Raw genomic sequence first — 15,890 nt, 5'->3', positions numbered from 1 at the left:
GCAGTCCTTATCATCTTCACATTGTTGGAACAAGTCACAACATAATTGTGCAATGGCTGTTTGTAAAACAGAGCTCAGGAGAGGCAGGTTGAACAGCAAATCTTGACCAGGTAGCATTCATGGGACCTCAGCATGCTGCTGAGACAACAGTTCTCCTTGGGTGAATTTCAATCTCATTTTAAAAAACAACAACAACCCAACAACTTGTATTTGTGACATTGCTCTGTTCATTGTTACTTCAGACTGCATTTTAATAATTTGACTTCATGATTTTGAACCTGTTGCTTTGTTGTATTTTCTTTTGTTGCTATATTTGTTTATTATGCTTCTTTTACATGAGATTCCCAGCAGTTTCCTATCCAGGGATTGATTGGATCCATGCCTCCTTAGTTTCAGCCACACTGCTGCTTTAGGTCTTCCCAGTCCATCACTTGACCCTTGAAACTGGAGTTAATTCTATAACCCTGGAGGCAGAGATCATTTGGAATCTACTGCTGAATCTGAGGCCATATTTTATTTACAGCTTTTCTCTGTCAGAGTATGTGTAAATTCACTTCACACTCCTCAGGAATCTTGCTCATAGTATAAAAGTTTGATGGTGCCTAACATGGCGGCTTGGGGCTAAATTTGACTTGGTATAGAAGAACTGTTGACAAACGTTTGCCCCTAGTTCAGTTGAAATAATGTTATATACAGTATTCCCTGCTGTAAATATTTCATTCTTTGATCTTCAGATGCGCTTTTGGAAAGGGTTCCCAACTTCTCTCACTGTATATGACTTTTGTTTAGATACAGAAGAGGTTACTTTGTGTCATTACTTCCAACACATTTGTGTATAATGTTTATTAAATAGCCTCAGTACTCATTTGAAAAGTTTTCAAGGTAGCCCAAGATAAAATACTATCTATCCAAGTGGATAGTGATCTTAATCTTTTTTTATCTTTTCATAATGACCCAGACAGTCAAATAGAATAAAAAAGGATGTTCAGGAAGAGAGAACAAGGTTGGTACAAGACAGGCTCATGCAAGGGTCAGTAATTGTGTACATCTCTTCCCCTTCCCTGCTGTAAAGCACCAGATAGATACTAAACTGCAGTCTGGTCAGTTAGTTACTGTAGTTTATGTTGGAATTGATAAGAGCTTGATGAAGATCTGTGGGCAGGCTTTGTAGCAGAATGATCAGAACAATAATTGGCAGCTAATGTGACAAAATTCTAATTGGCCTCAGGTGTCTCATAGCAAGACCAAGGAGATTTGATATGCCACCTAATCCTACAACAATAAGTCTCACTGTGTTCACTTCCGGTAAGTGCTTTAGAGGTGCTAATGCGTTCTCTAAGAGTATCATCTAAACTGGACAGGTTTAACTGGTATACAGAGTTATATTTTCAGCTCTTTGATTATAAGAAAAGTCAGTTTTGTGACTTGGAATATAAATACAAATGAACTGACCACAATCTGATTTGTTGCGCTGGGGGGGGGGGCAGATTGATTTGACATCCAACCAGCTGATGTCAAGGAAATTAACCCAAATATCTAAATTCAGTTCTTTATCAGGTGCAGACTTTTGGGCTAAAATGCAGGACCTGCGGGCTCTAGGAAACCTACATTTGATCTAGATAATGTTTATATTCACTCTGGATTTTTGAGGATAAGGAAGAGGATCATTATTCTGCAAGATGTGGCAAAACTTGGGACCTCATATGAATGAGCCATTTGGGGAGCTCCTGCTGGAGAATTATACAAAAAGCCCATGAATGTACTTTGGACCTGTGGATGTCATTGTCCATCTCTTTCTTCTTTGAACCTTGCTGCTATTGTGATGTCAGTGCACAGTCTCAGTTTTATATACATATAATCAGCCAGAGAGTGTTGAACAAGGAAGGAGGATCAGAAGTCACGTTCCCAGTTTTCACCGGTTCATCACAGAGGAGATCTTTCATCTTGCTTCCACACAGCACTCCCAAGAGCCCTGTCTCAAATGCAATAGGTCTCCAGAGTTGTTGTGGTAGTATTGCGGCTTCTTCTTTCTGAATGATTGCCATATGATGGTTAGATTCAGATGTAGCCTCAAACCCTGATAAAATTTCCTGACTTTTTCCTAGTAGGCTTCAGCTCTCAATGCCATGTTTTAACCATTTCTCATTTCACTCATGTTGTTCCACTGTTAATAGAATACCAAAGAACTTCCTAGCCTCTTTTCTTGTTCACTTTGTTTTCAAACCTAAGCTTGTGTTGAATTTTATGTTGGGAAATGAAGAGCGACAGACTGCAGAGAAGAATTAATTCCTTCACGTTTTTTCAACAGCTTGCAAATCAGTGTATTGTAACTTTCACACTGCATGCAAATAATCTAGCTTCCACCTTGGCTTCAAGGCACTCCTGCATCCCAGCACACCAGGAGATTTCAGACTGTGCTGTCTTAGCTTCATTTGAAAGGGGTGGGGGAAGCTTCATTTGAAATGCAATTGATAGTTTTTGACTGGAGGAAGAAGTGCAGTGAGGCCATCAGAGGACTGAAATGCATCTTGATTCAACCTTATCTAGATTTTTTAATTCCTTCTTTTTATTTGGTTTGTGAAATATATTTTTTCAGTGCATGCCACTGGAGACAGTTATGTGAATTGGAAAGGCAACTATACGAGATTCTAATTTTTGGGAGATCACACACAATCTGTTGTTTTCTAGCTTGCTAGAAAATAGGCCCAGTAAGATCTCTTTACCAGTATGGTTTTTCTTCACGTAGTAGCATATAAGCTTCAGAGACCCATTGCAGGAGCTTGTGCAGGGATGTTTTACCCATGGTTGGAAGATCTGGACGTGGGCTCTGGGATTTCCCACTCCATTTTCCCAGTCCCTGTCCAACATGCATTCTCCTTTCTCACCAGTTCTAACCATGGCTGATTACTGCATTGCTACGGATGTTGATTATGAGCTCATCCATACTGTTGTTTAATGTGGATAGTAAACTTCATGTACATCCATTAATTTCCTGTTCTCCATAGGGTGTTCTCCTCTAAATCACTGCCTTCGCACACTTTCCCCTCCACTAATTTGGATTTTCTCACGCCTCTCCTTTTCAGAGTATCCCTGGTATGTGAAAATCCAGCCTGAGGGAGGGGAATTGGTAGGAAGGCAGTAATTTGGAGAACAGCATATGGACAACAGGAAATTAATAGATGTACAGGAAGTTTACTATCCACATTAAACAACAGTATGGATGATGCTAACCATGAGGCAAACAAAGGTCCAGAATTCCTCAATATTCGCTCTGCAGTCCTGCCATAATTTATCTTACCAAATGATAAGAAAACTATTACCACACATTAAGGACAGATGTGTGGCAAAATGGTAATTTACATCTACCACAAATTTCCTTTTAACCAGAGGTGGTTAACCAGCATCTAGCCAACCTCCTCCTTGCCTGGGGAATTCATGCTGAAGAGAAATGAGAAGGCTTAATCCTACATTTCACTGCTGATAGCTTAGCCATTTTGAAAGAGTGCCAGCATTACACCCAGGGACCTTTATTTTTTGTGCTGCAAATAGTTTGACATAACTTTGAAAGCATGTATATTCCCATATTGATTAAAATCAAACGACTAAAAAAAGCATAGTACCTTTCATGTTATGTATCACATATTCTCTGGAGCCAAAACAGATGCTTTTCTGAGGGAGAAGAAATTGAAATGGAATTGTAGGTGGGTGTGGGTGTGCTTGTGCATGTAAGGCTTCTTGAATAAGTCGATTTCTGTGAATTCCTGTGTGAACTGACCTGATCTGCACCTTCTAGACTAAGGTAGCACACTTCTCAGATCAAAGTACCAACATGTGTATTTTAGGAGAAAATGTCTTTTAGACATGTGTACATTATGGTAAAATTGTTATTTAAATACCTATTTATAGATTTTTAAAAACCAAGAATGTGGAGATAAATGCAGGAACCAGATGGAATGGACTTATGAATGAACATAAATAAATCTGTTGCAGGGTAGAAACAGACTGATACATACATCCTTATAGGCATCTGCACTTGCTGGCTTGAGACATCAAGGATCCCCCTTTAGGAAATGTCTGGTTCACTTAAGCTGTTATTGAGTTTCCTTTGAACATGTGTAAAGCTGTCAGTGATTATGACTCAGGCAAGTCCAGTGCAACACAGGGTGGAGTGGACTGCACTGTGAATGAGCTTCTCAACAGCAGCCCCAAGTGTGAAGGATGTTGTTTGTTTTCTAATTTATACAGATATAATGGTCAGTGTAGAGGGTGGGGAGATAGAGCTGCACTGTCAGTCCACTTGATGGGCTTTTGACTACCCATTTCCCCTCCTAAGTACTCATTTATTGTTAATTATGATGGAAACAATAATGCATTAACCAAACATAAGTAACTTGGATTAATCAGCTGCTTTGCAGGCAGACACTTGCTCAATTCCCTGGAGTTCCCATCAGCAAATTGTAGTAATGATGCTGATTTGCACAGTACTATTGTTTCAGCTGTAAATACCTGAATTGATTACCCAGGAGCCCCTGCCTCAATGTAGCCTTGTTTTTGCTTTGTTCTTTATTATGTTAGGTATCCTGCACAGCAGGGGGCCTGTAACCACGACAGAGTCACCTTGGGACTTCAAGTATGGTAATCTAAATGAATTCTTTGTTGCTGTAAATTACAAACAGAACAACAGCCGCCTGCTCCCACATTTATAAATATGTATGGTTTCTCTGCCGTCGTGAAATTATTATGGCCAGGGATAGATCAAAGTGAATTAGCACCTGCCAAGTAAATTTGATAGGTCATTTTCACTTTAATTTTATTCCTGTGTGTCATGACACAGTACCAAAATTAACACTGACGTTGTCCTTTGTTACAGAAACCATTGATAATGCTAAAGTGGGTGGCAGAATTTTTAATTGCTTCATAAGAGTTTCAGCCATGTAAGCCAGTTGTTCTGGCATTAAATAGAGACATCAGAATGGTATTTATTGTATTGCTAAACTACAAAAAATCAATGGCAGAGTTGTGTGTAATGATCTTGGTCTAATAAACCATGGTTTGACTGAGAATGAGAATTGTGCTTCCCCCACCCCTTCTCTCATTGTGCTCTAATGAAAGACTTCCAGGGTTGTTAAACCACAGTTTTCTGTTGCATCCAAACTGGAAACTATGGTTTAATCTCCGACCACAAAATTATATCAATCCAGCACTGAAAGGAAGAATATAATCATTTTAATTTTTTAAAAAATCATAATATCTCTATCCCATTTTCCTATACAACATACAAAATTAAAACCACAAATTAACAACATATAATAATTTAGGCTGATTTAAAAATAGCTGAGCCTTTCAAAATAGCATTGTTGATATTTTAAATTAACATTAAAGGACAGTCTAAACATCCAGGTCCTTTGTCAAGCATGCACTAGCTATGCTCACCAAAGAACTTCATAAGCCACCTGTTGTGGCTGTCTATTGAGAACACAATATCAGGGTGTGTCTGCAAGGTGTGAAGCACCTTTCAGGGCCCAAGACAAAGGCAGATAGGCTGTGTTACTTTTGTAGGACATAATCTGTGGTGGTCTTTTTAAATAAATGTAGGAGAGAAAACATTTGGATTTTTAACAACTGCAGTTGGAAAGGAGTTGGTTGACACAGAATGCCGTAGGGACATTTTGACTGTGCATAGCATATATTTAAATACACAGGGAAAACTGCTCTGGACCAATTTGCATCAGATTGTATCTTCACCACTGTTGTGGTTTGTACAGCTATTTTGACCTACATTTTGTTCAGTGCCACATGCCTAAGTGAGGCTCAGCATTGTCTCCATTGAAAGGATAGGCCAAAAATATTCTGGGTTGAGTCTAGACACATCTGGGATGTTGAGAGAGGAGGCCTCATAACTGGTAGGATTTGGCCTGATGACACCCAAGAAAAGGGGAAGATTGTAAAATGTGTTTTTTGCACTTTATATGGTGCCGAGCCCAAAGGCTTATGCACCACCATATTGTGTTAATGGGGGGGATCTCAGGAAAGGTATGTTTTTGTTTACTAGCAAAGGCCGTCATACCTGACCCGCCAAGTATTTGATTTTGTATGTCTTTCTTGGGATACCTTTGACCCCGATACCAGAACAGTACGGTTAATTTGTCCTATCAGTGGAGGCTGAAAAGAAGGTGTTCCACTACTTCTTAGAATTATACATTTACCACGGTTCGAGACATGCTGCCATTCATGCATACCACAGAGATGAATCCTTGGGCTCCTTCTAGTCACATCTGCAGCAACATCTCAAAAGACTTCCCTTCAAAATCAGATGTAACTGCCTAGACTCTACATCAGTTTCATTTCAAAGTGAACGATCTCCCAAGGAGCTATCTAGTGTCTTGCCTGTCTGTTCCAATTCCTCAATTTTTTCATCACTCTTCAAACAGGGATCATTCATATCTGCTAGGATCTTTTCATACATGATAAAAAGAAACAATCAGTGGGGAAGAGCCATGGTGCAGTGGCAGAACATCTGCTTTGCAGGCAGAAGGCGCCAAGTTCAATCCCTCTCATCTCCATGTAGGGCAGGGAGGGACCCCAGTCTACAATCCTGGAGAACCTCAGCCAGTCAGTGTAGACAAATACAGAACTGGATGGACAGCCCAGCTCCGGCTCAGTCAGTAGAACATGAGACTCTTAATCTCAGGGTCGTGGGTTTGAGTCCCATGTTGGGCAAACAGATTCCTGCATTGCAGGGAGTTGGACTAAATGACCCTCAGGGTCCCTTCCCACTGCATCATCCTCTGATTCTATAATTCTAAGACAATTGGTTTAACTCAGTTTAAAACAGCTTCCTGTGTAATCCACCTAGCAGGAATGAAACACGTTTTCTCCAGATCATCTTAAAATCCACACACATGCACACAAAACAAAAACAGTGTATATATTGTTGTGTGTATATAATGTACACACATTTTGCGAGGTTGTGTGAAAAGTTGAAAGAGAAACCACATAGACGCAGACATTCAGAATAATCACCTTCAGGTTTGTACCCAGTCTATTACACACCAACACACACACACACACACACACACACACACACCTGTCAATAAAATTAACCATGCATTGAAGAATCCAGAAGTAAGTCACAAGGGAACAAATATTACTGCTTGCTTTTATCTCATGACATGACATAACATTTGTGGCTGGAGTATAACTCTTGCCCTTTGGTTGGATTGGAGTACGAAGCTTAAGTTCAGGCCTCAAAACAGATATAACAGTAGCAGGTTTTATATCAACTGTAAAGTAGATAAATGTGACTGGTTGTGTTCCATTTTTGTTTCCTTTTATTTTTTTGGCAGAAAAAAATGAGAGGATGGAATCTGCCATGCAGACCTCAGTTAAGGTTCACTAGTGTTAAGTTGTCCTGGATTGTTTCTGTCCTGCATGGTATTGATGATTGTTGTGGTGTTGTGTCACTGGTTTGTAAATATCACTCCAGGGATGTACATAGGCCACTGAGAGCTGCCTTATACTGAGTCAGACCTTGGTACATCTAGCTCAGCCTTGCCTAAGCTGACTAGCAGCATCTCTCAAAAGTTTATGGCAGATTCTCTCCCAATTATACTTGGTGATGCTGGGGATTGAACCTGGGACCTTGTGCATGCAAAGCAGAGTTAAGGCCCTTCCCCCAAGGAGTGGTCCAGGGGCCAGGTCCAGCTTATGGAGCAATGGCGTTCCTGGGTGCTGGGTGCTCCTTGGCCAGAGTGCAGGGGTGGAGTTGTCCCAGCTGGAGTGGAGTTTTGGGAGGAGGAGGCCAGGAGAGAAAAGAAAAGGGGTGGGGGAGAGAGAGAGAGAGAGAGAGAGAGAGAGAGAGAGAGAGAGAGAGAGAGAGAAAGAAAGAAAGAAAGAAAGAAAGAAAGAAAGAAAGAAAGAAAAGTGCTACCAAAGGTATGGTACAAAGATTGCCCACAGTTTCACTCATGAGCGAAACAAAATTACGGTGTTTTTTGCTTTTATTTGTTCTGGCCTTTTGGATGTAACTTAGATAGGAGCCTGTAAATTTGCATTTGCCACTGATGTTAGTGTGAGCCATATTCCTCTTAGGCTGTGGAATCTAAAGGCATCTCAAGGCAATTTGGCAACCCACCTCTAAATGTGTTAATTGGCTTATATATTTGGAGAGCAAATGTAAGATTCTGGAATAATGTTGTACAAGTACACTAATAGGGGTGTTGTTGTTTTTTTTATTAAAAAAGCACAGTAATTTAGAAATTAGTTAGCAATGATATCTTATAAAAATGGGGAAACAGGTTTATTTATTTTCACCGAAAGAGATGTCATCTGGAAATGGAGGCAAAGGCACTTGTCATCCTAATGGGAAAGAAAATAATATTCTGAAAACAAACCTCATGTGGATGCAATACATGCTCTGATTCATCAGTTAATGTGCCTTGTTAGGCTTGGCTGCTTACCCCATTATCATGGTTGTTCCCACACACTCTAGCAAAATTTGTAGGCTTTTTTATGAGCCCAAAGCATAAAGTCATATGCAGTGATGTTATGTAATGTACAGCAATGTTATTTGGTGGGCTTTGAATACAAATTATCTCTCTCTCTGTGTATATATATATATATATATATAGAGAGAGAGAGAGAGAGAGAGAGATTTCCATTTTATCAGTCAATTTTTCAGCTGGTTTGCTGTTCTTTCCCAGTCACTGTGATGCACATTACACAAAGTGCTACTTGACAGAGACTAGTAATGTTGAGTTTCTTGGGTGGAGCCAGTTAATAGCAACATTCCCTACCCCTGGCCAGGGAAAAGGAAAACCACAGACTGGGGTAACCTAGCTGGCTTGAACACGGCAGAGTCTGTCTGAAACTTAAGATGATGCTGATGATGACAATTTCTATATCCGACCCTCCAAGTGTTCCTATTTTCCAGGGACATCCCTGATTTAGAGAAGCCATCCCGGTTTCTCATTTGATCCCAGAATGTCCCACTTTTCCTTAGGATGTCCCTATTTTAATTGGAGGGTATGGAGTTATCCAGCCTCCAAGCTGTCTAAAGGCAATTCTGTATAGGGAAGGTTTTTTTAATGTTTAATGTTTTCTTATGTTTTTATATGTGCTGGAGCGGGATGCGGGTGGCGCTGTGGGTTAAACCACAGAGCCTAGGACTTGCCGATCGTCAGGTCGGCGGTTCGAATCCCCGCGGCGGGCTGCGCTCCCGTCATTCGGTCCCAGCGCCTGCCAACCTAGCAGTTCGAAAGCACCCCCGGGTGCAAGTAGATAAATAGGGACCGCTTACTAGCGGGAAGGTAAATGGCGTTTCCGTGCGCTGTGTTGGCTCGCCAGATGCAGCTTGTCACGCTGGCCACGTGACCCGGAAGTGTCTTCGGACAGCGCTGGCCCCCCGGCCTCTAGAGTGAGATGGGCGCACAACCCCAGAGTCGGACATGACTGGCCCATACGGGCAGGGGTACCTTTACCTTTATATATGCTGGAAGCTGCCCAGAGTGCTGGGGCAACTCAATAAGATGTGTGGGGTATAAATAGTAAAATTATCATTATATAATGGGATGTCCCAATTTTCATCGGAGAAATGTTGGAGGGTATGCTCTATCCCCCTTCATCCAAGGATCACAGGGTAATTTACAATATAAAAACACAAAAACGGATACCATAGTAACAAACAAAAACAATACACCCTAATTTAAAAGGCCATAGATAGTTTCATTAGCCAAAGGCCTGGAAAAAGAAGAATGTTTTTGCCTGTTGCCTAAAGATATGTAACAAAGGTGCCATATGAGCCTCTCTGGGGAGAGCGTTCACAAATATGGAACAACTGTAGAAAAGGCCCGTTTTGGTACTGCCACCCTCCAGACCTCTTGTGGAGGAGACACATGGAGAAGGACCTCAGATGATGGTTGCAGGGTCTGGATTGGTTCAGCTGTTTTAGACCAGGCAAGGGGGCTCTGACAGGCTTCTAGAATCCTCCATTCTCCTTCCTAAAGCCTAGTTAGCACTTGCCTAGCTTTGGGAAGAAGGTAGAGGGCTCTAGGGCCCTGCCAGAGCCTCAAATCTCCTTCCTAAAGCTGAGCAGATGGTGTGAGGACTGTGGAGGAAGTCAGCTTTGGGCTTCTTGCAAGGCACTGTATTACCAAGGTCCATGCTGACCCTGGAAGATTTTGCTTCTCCCATAGCCATAGTCTTGGATTCAAGCAGAAATCAAACATGTCTCTCCCTCTCAGGCATCTGCCTGTCTTCTGCTTCTAGCCCAGCGCGCATGTGTGTGCGTGCTCGTGCACACACACACACACCTCAACTCCCCCTTTTGTCCTTCTAACTACCAGCCATGTGAGGGAGGGGGCCCACCCACCTTTTCTTTGGCTCAAAGAGCAACATCCTTTGTTACCCTAATGTGCCATACTTTTTTTTTAAATTTTTATTGATAATTTTAATTTATAAACATCTCAATATATTTACAATCATTTTAACATTTCGAAACTCGACTACCTTCCCCTTCATTCTGCGGTTCCTTAAATTTAATATATATATATATATATATATATGTATATGTGTGTGTATATATATATATATATATAATTTCCTGCATATTCCATATTAACTTAACTTATTCATTTATTCATCTACTTTAAATATACTCTTATAAAACTGCAGGTTATTACAATAATCCTGTTAATGTTCTTAACTGTTTACAGTTTGATCATAAATATTCAGTAAACCATTTCCATTCTTTTATAAAATGTTTGTTATCCTGATTTCTTATTTTTCTGGTAAGTTTCACCATTTCTGCATATTCCATAAGTTTTTGTATCCATTCTTCTTTCTTTGGGACTTCTTTCCATTTTTGGGCATTCTTGCCACTGTAGTCGCATACATGAATAAATTTCTATACATTTTGGGTAGTTCTGCCCCTATAATTCCAAAAAGGAAAGCTTCTGGCTTAATGTCCCATACTTTGAGCCATTACCAAGACTCTGGCCTAGCTATTACAACAATTGAACCCATCCTCAATCCAGAATTAGAAGAGACTCAGGCGTGTAGTCTAACCTCCACCCCCCAAACTCACAACACTGTTATTGATCAGTTAAAGCATGATATATATTATTTTAAAAGTTTCAATTACAGTGCACCCTTTTAAAAAAATAAGCCCCTTTAAAATGTGCCCCAAATTTTAAACTCATATACGTGAGTTAAAATTCGGTCTTCATTATAAACACAATTCAGGGTGGGAGTAAACTGACTTCAGAGATTGAGCACAGGGCTTTTTTTCAGCTGGAACTCAACGAAACTCAATTCCAGCACCTCTCAGGTGGGTGCCATTGCCATTATAAGGGAACAAGGGAGGCGTTCATGGTGAGTTCCAGAACCGCTTTTTCCAGAAAAACAGTTCTTAGAAGTCTGCCCCCCCAAAAAACCCCATTGTTGTTTTTATAGTCAAGACCAGACTTTAATTGAAGCTTTTTAAAATGAATAATCTGGTTTACTTTTTTTTTTACAAAATGAATGTGTGTGGTTTTTTTAAAAAACAATGTTTACTTAAAATCCACCTAGTTTAAAATGGAACAAACTTTGTTTGGAAAATGAAGAATCTGATTGATCCATTAAGTGGAGATTTTTAATCATTATAGCAATCTTAAAACAGTGTAAGCAGAAAACAAGGAATGGTAAATAGTGAGTTAAGCGTGTGGTTTCTTAAGCCTAATGAACTCTAGAAATCATTTTCTGAAGAAATGTGTGTGTGTGTGTGTGTGTGTGTGTGTGTCTTTGAAGCAGCTTGGAGTACAAGGATGTTTTAATCCTCTAACAGCTGTGGAGGTGATTCATCCTGTAGAGCTTTAGAAGATGGCTAAAGACTTGAGTATACAGCGAAAGTTCTGTTAGTATAATGTTCTGCTCTGGTAGAGTAGCAACTACGCTTGGCACAGAGCATCCCCTGCAGGTACAAGCTAATCCCAAACCTGGCATACCTCCAAGATGAGGAATCTTCCTGGCTGAACTTTTTGCAAGGAATAGCTTCCTGCTTTCATTTGCTGCTATTTGAGGATATTGGCTGCGTTTCATGATTGTATATATTTGCTTTGGCAAAGGGGATAATTTTAAGGACCTCTCCTCCTCCTCATTTGCAGCTTTGCCATTTCTGGCACCCATTTTTAGTATGTGTAAGGAATGTGAAAAAGGAATATGTGCCACCTGGACAGCGTAAGAAGCTTTGCAATCATGAATGAGTTGAGATGTCTGACTTTGCCTGCCCTTGCAGGTGGCAGAAGTCTGCTGAGATGCCAGATGACAGTCTGAAAGAATAGAAATGGGAAAGAATTATTAGAATAGAAATAGCTTTTTTCCAGGCTGTGAGCATTTGAGGGGGGGGGGAGGAATATCTGCGATGTGAAAAAAGAAAGAAAAAGATTGTGCTCTTCAGACTCGGAAATAGTCAAAATGTTTTGTGTACTGTAGAAAGTTTCTTTAAATCTGTACTGAAGCTGGGGAGGCTGAAGATTTTGTTCAGGAACCATCATACATAACACTGGCATAGTCCACTGGGGATTTCTCCAGCACCAGCCATTTCAAATGAATGAGCAAGTGTAAAAGAACTGTAGAGGAACAATAGCAACTGGCTGCAGATCTGTAACAGGACACAGCCTTCTACATGACTACTTTGTGAACCTTTGGTAAGGGACCTTGTTAAAGGCTAGTGTGAAGTCAAGTACCAAGTGTTATCCTGAGAGCTGCTGTGGATGCTCCCAAGAAGCAGTGCTTTTTTTTCAGCCAGAACTCACCAGAACTCAGTTCTGACACCTCTCAGGTGGAAGCCATTGCTATTCTAAGAGAACGAGGTTGACTGCATATTGCTTTATAAGTCTACAGTTCTCTAGGCAGAAGGAAGTTTGAGGAGTAAGTGCTGAGTGGTATGTAATTTCCTTCTGCTGTTTACAGTCATACCTCATGTTATGTCCGCTTCATGTTACCTTCTTTCAGGTTACGTCCCGCAGTGACACGGAAGTACTGGAAAGGGTTACTTCCAGGTTTCGCCGCTCGCACATGCACAGAAGTGCAAAATGATGTCATGCACAGAAGCGGCGAATAGCAACCTGCGCATGCGCAGACGCGCCGCTGCAGGTTGCGCACTTTTCATGTTGTGAATGGGCCTCCAGAAAATATCCCATTTGCAACCAGAGGTACCACTGTAATGGCTTTGGGAGGATTATCATGGCAAAGTGTGAGAAGACTTGAAATCTGTTGTTTGGAACATTTGTCTAGATTAATATTAATAATGAAATTATATTTTTATGGTTCTAGTTTGGCCAACTTAAATATCTACAATAGAAAGGCTGGATACACATCGTAGTGATGTGTAAATAACAGCCAGTCACAAAAGCAAGAGTAGAAGTCTGATGTGAGAGAACAGAGATCTCTCCTGGTGCAGTCAAAAAGTGGCCGTGAGTGAGGAAGATGGCAAGGTTTGCAGATTCAGAGTAGCCTATGCGAATATTCTGGCCCATATGGTTTATTTTATTTCATTTAACAAATTTTATACGCTGCTTACTCAACCAAGTAGACATCTAGGAGAGCTGTATGTGGGGCTACCTTTGAAGGTGACCCGGAAACTACAACTAATCCAGAATGCGGCAGCTAGACTGGTGACTGGGGGCGGCCGCCGAGACCACATAACACCAGTCTTGAAAGACCTACATTGGCTCCCAGTACGTTTCCGAGCACAATTCAAAGTGTTGGTGTTTTAAACGGCCCTAAACGGCCTCGGTCCTGTATACCTGTAGGAGCGTCTCCACCTCCATCGTTCTGCCTGGATGCTGAGGTCCAGCGCCGAGGGCCTTCTGGCGGTTCCCTCATTTGTGAGAAACAAAGCTACAGGGAACCAGGCAGAGGGCCTTCTCGGTAGTGGTGCCTGCCCTGTGGAACGCCCTCCCATCAGATGTCAAAGAGATAAACAACTACCTGACATTCAGAAGACATCTTAAGGCAGCCCTGTTCAGGGAAGTTTTTAATGTGTGACATTTTAGTGTATTTTTTGTCTTTGTTGGAAGCCTCCCGGGGTGGCTGGGGAAACCCAGCCAGATGGGCGGGGTACAAATAATAAATTATTATTATTATTATTATTATTATTATTATTATTATTATTATTATTATTATAATATTATTATTATTATTATTATTATTATTTTCAAAAGACTATAAAAATTATGATTAAAAATACCAATAAAAGGAAGGCAATACAGCTATCTGTTTTATTTAACCTAACCTAACATTGCCCTTTTCCATTGGGTCCATTTCAGCTACTTGTGATCCTGTATTCCCTGCTCTTATAAATCTGCTTCCACATGATATACAGCTACATGAAAATAGAACAACCAGAATCAAACCTTGCATTTGGTTGAATTACAGTGTCAGCATGTGGTGGAGAAAGAGGAATTATGGGTGACAACAGCTTGAAAATATTTCTGCTCCAAGTTTTATTTCTCAGTGTCAATTATAATCAGTTGTTCTATTTTATTTTATTTTTCAACAAGAAGGTTTTGTATGCATAACAAAACCATTCTCTGCCTTTTGACAAATATACAGTCTCACTTCAGGGATGTACTAGCATGGAACTTTAGCTGGCTCTCATTCAAAGACCTGCCATGCAGGTCCACGTGATTCTTCATTTCAATACCAGGAGCTGCTCCAAGTGTAATGAGTCCATAGCACTGCCCTTGGTACTGAAGTGTAAGGAGAAGCATAAAAAATGCAGAAATCTACAGTAACGCTCTTACATTCATGGGATTGCCTGGATTGCACAACATATGACAGAGACAGCCAGATGATCTGTTATATACAATGGAGAGGGTCAAGTAAGATTAATATTCCTGCCTCCCCTAGTCCTTTACTTAACCAATATTTTTTCTTCTGTGATTTTACATGAATTTTCTTGGCATCTCGATGTGTCCTTGTGACTTCTACATTTTTCCCTGTGGCTGTTTTTCAGAGGCTGTGCACTGAATGATGGGAGATAGGTGGGAGTCAGGAGGAAATGGAAATGCATCCTTCTTTTTCCTTTGCTTTGAATTCTTCTAACATAAGCAAACTGCTTTTCAGTGGGGAGAAAAATGTGCTTTTTTGTTGGTATTATTCTTTTGAATAGCTGAAATGGTCTGAGTAGTCCCTCAGGGTTTCCGTGAACACAGTTGTGATTTCGTCAACAAAGGAAAAATAGCAAAGTGAATGCTATGTTTTTACTTGCTGTGCCTGGATTTATGTAGTGCTGGAGCAGCTGCTGCTTCTCTCTTTCCCCACCCCCCAACAGTTCTCCGCTTTCTGAGTATTATGGAGTGGTGAAACTCCCCCAATGTCTTCTTAAAAGAGCAGAGCCATTTAAAAATAATCCAGTGGAGCTTTGCTTATTATTAGTGTGAAACTGCACACTATGAAGAGTTGGCATGATATCCGGAAAAGGGGGATGGGGAGGACAGCAGGATGAGAAAATGCTGCTTCTTTTTATTCCCCTGCATTTGGTCAAGCAGATCTAATGTTTGGTGTCCCAAGCAATCAAGCCTGTTTGTATGGCCTTGGAAATAGCTGTAGCAACACCTGAGGAGCACAGAAAGAGGGTGATGATGCATAAGGCTATCAGTGGCTACTAGCCACAATAGTTATGTTCTACCTGCACTGTCAGAAGCAGGATATCCCCGGATACCAGCTGCTGGGCATCACACGTGGATAGAGTGCTATTGTGCTCAGGTTCTGCTTTTCAGTTTCCCACAGGCATCTGGTTGACCTCTGTGAGAACAGGATGCTGGACTAGGTGGACCTTTGATCTGATCCAACAGGCTTTTCTTATGGGTTTAGGCATTTGGATTTTTGAAGTTGCTCTTCTTTGG

At 40.9% G+C, this 15,890-nt stretch overlaps 1 protein-coding gene across 4 annotated transcripts in view; it reads left to right on the top strand.

Annotated features, from left to right (window-relative positions):
• Positions 1–15,890, top strand: part of PRKN (parkin RBR E3 ubiquitin protein ligase) — a 610,775-nt gene that overhangs the window by 322,396 nt on the left and 272,489 nt on the right. For 2 of the 4 annotated variants that reach the window (XM_083605872.1, XM_083605875.1), the window contains exon 7: positions 4,576–4,635. The exons of the other annotated variants lie outside the window; for them this stretch is intronic. In XM_083605872.1, the coding sequence (XP_083461998.1) occupies positions 4,576–4,635 (60 nt within the window). The remainder of the gene's footprint in view (positions 1–4,575; positions 4,636–15,890) is intronic. 4 annotated transcript variants of the gene reach the window in all.

The sequence above is a fragment of the Podarcis filfolensis genome (assembly GCF_964270895.1).
Source record: "Podarcis filfolensis genome assembly, chromosome: 3".
NCBI lineage: Eukaryota > Metazoa > Chordata > Lepidosauria > Squamata > Lacertidae > Podarcis > Podarcis filfolensis.
This window is presented reverse-complemented; position numbering and strand designations above follow the sequence as displayed.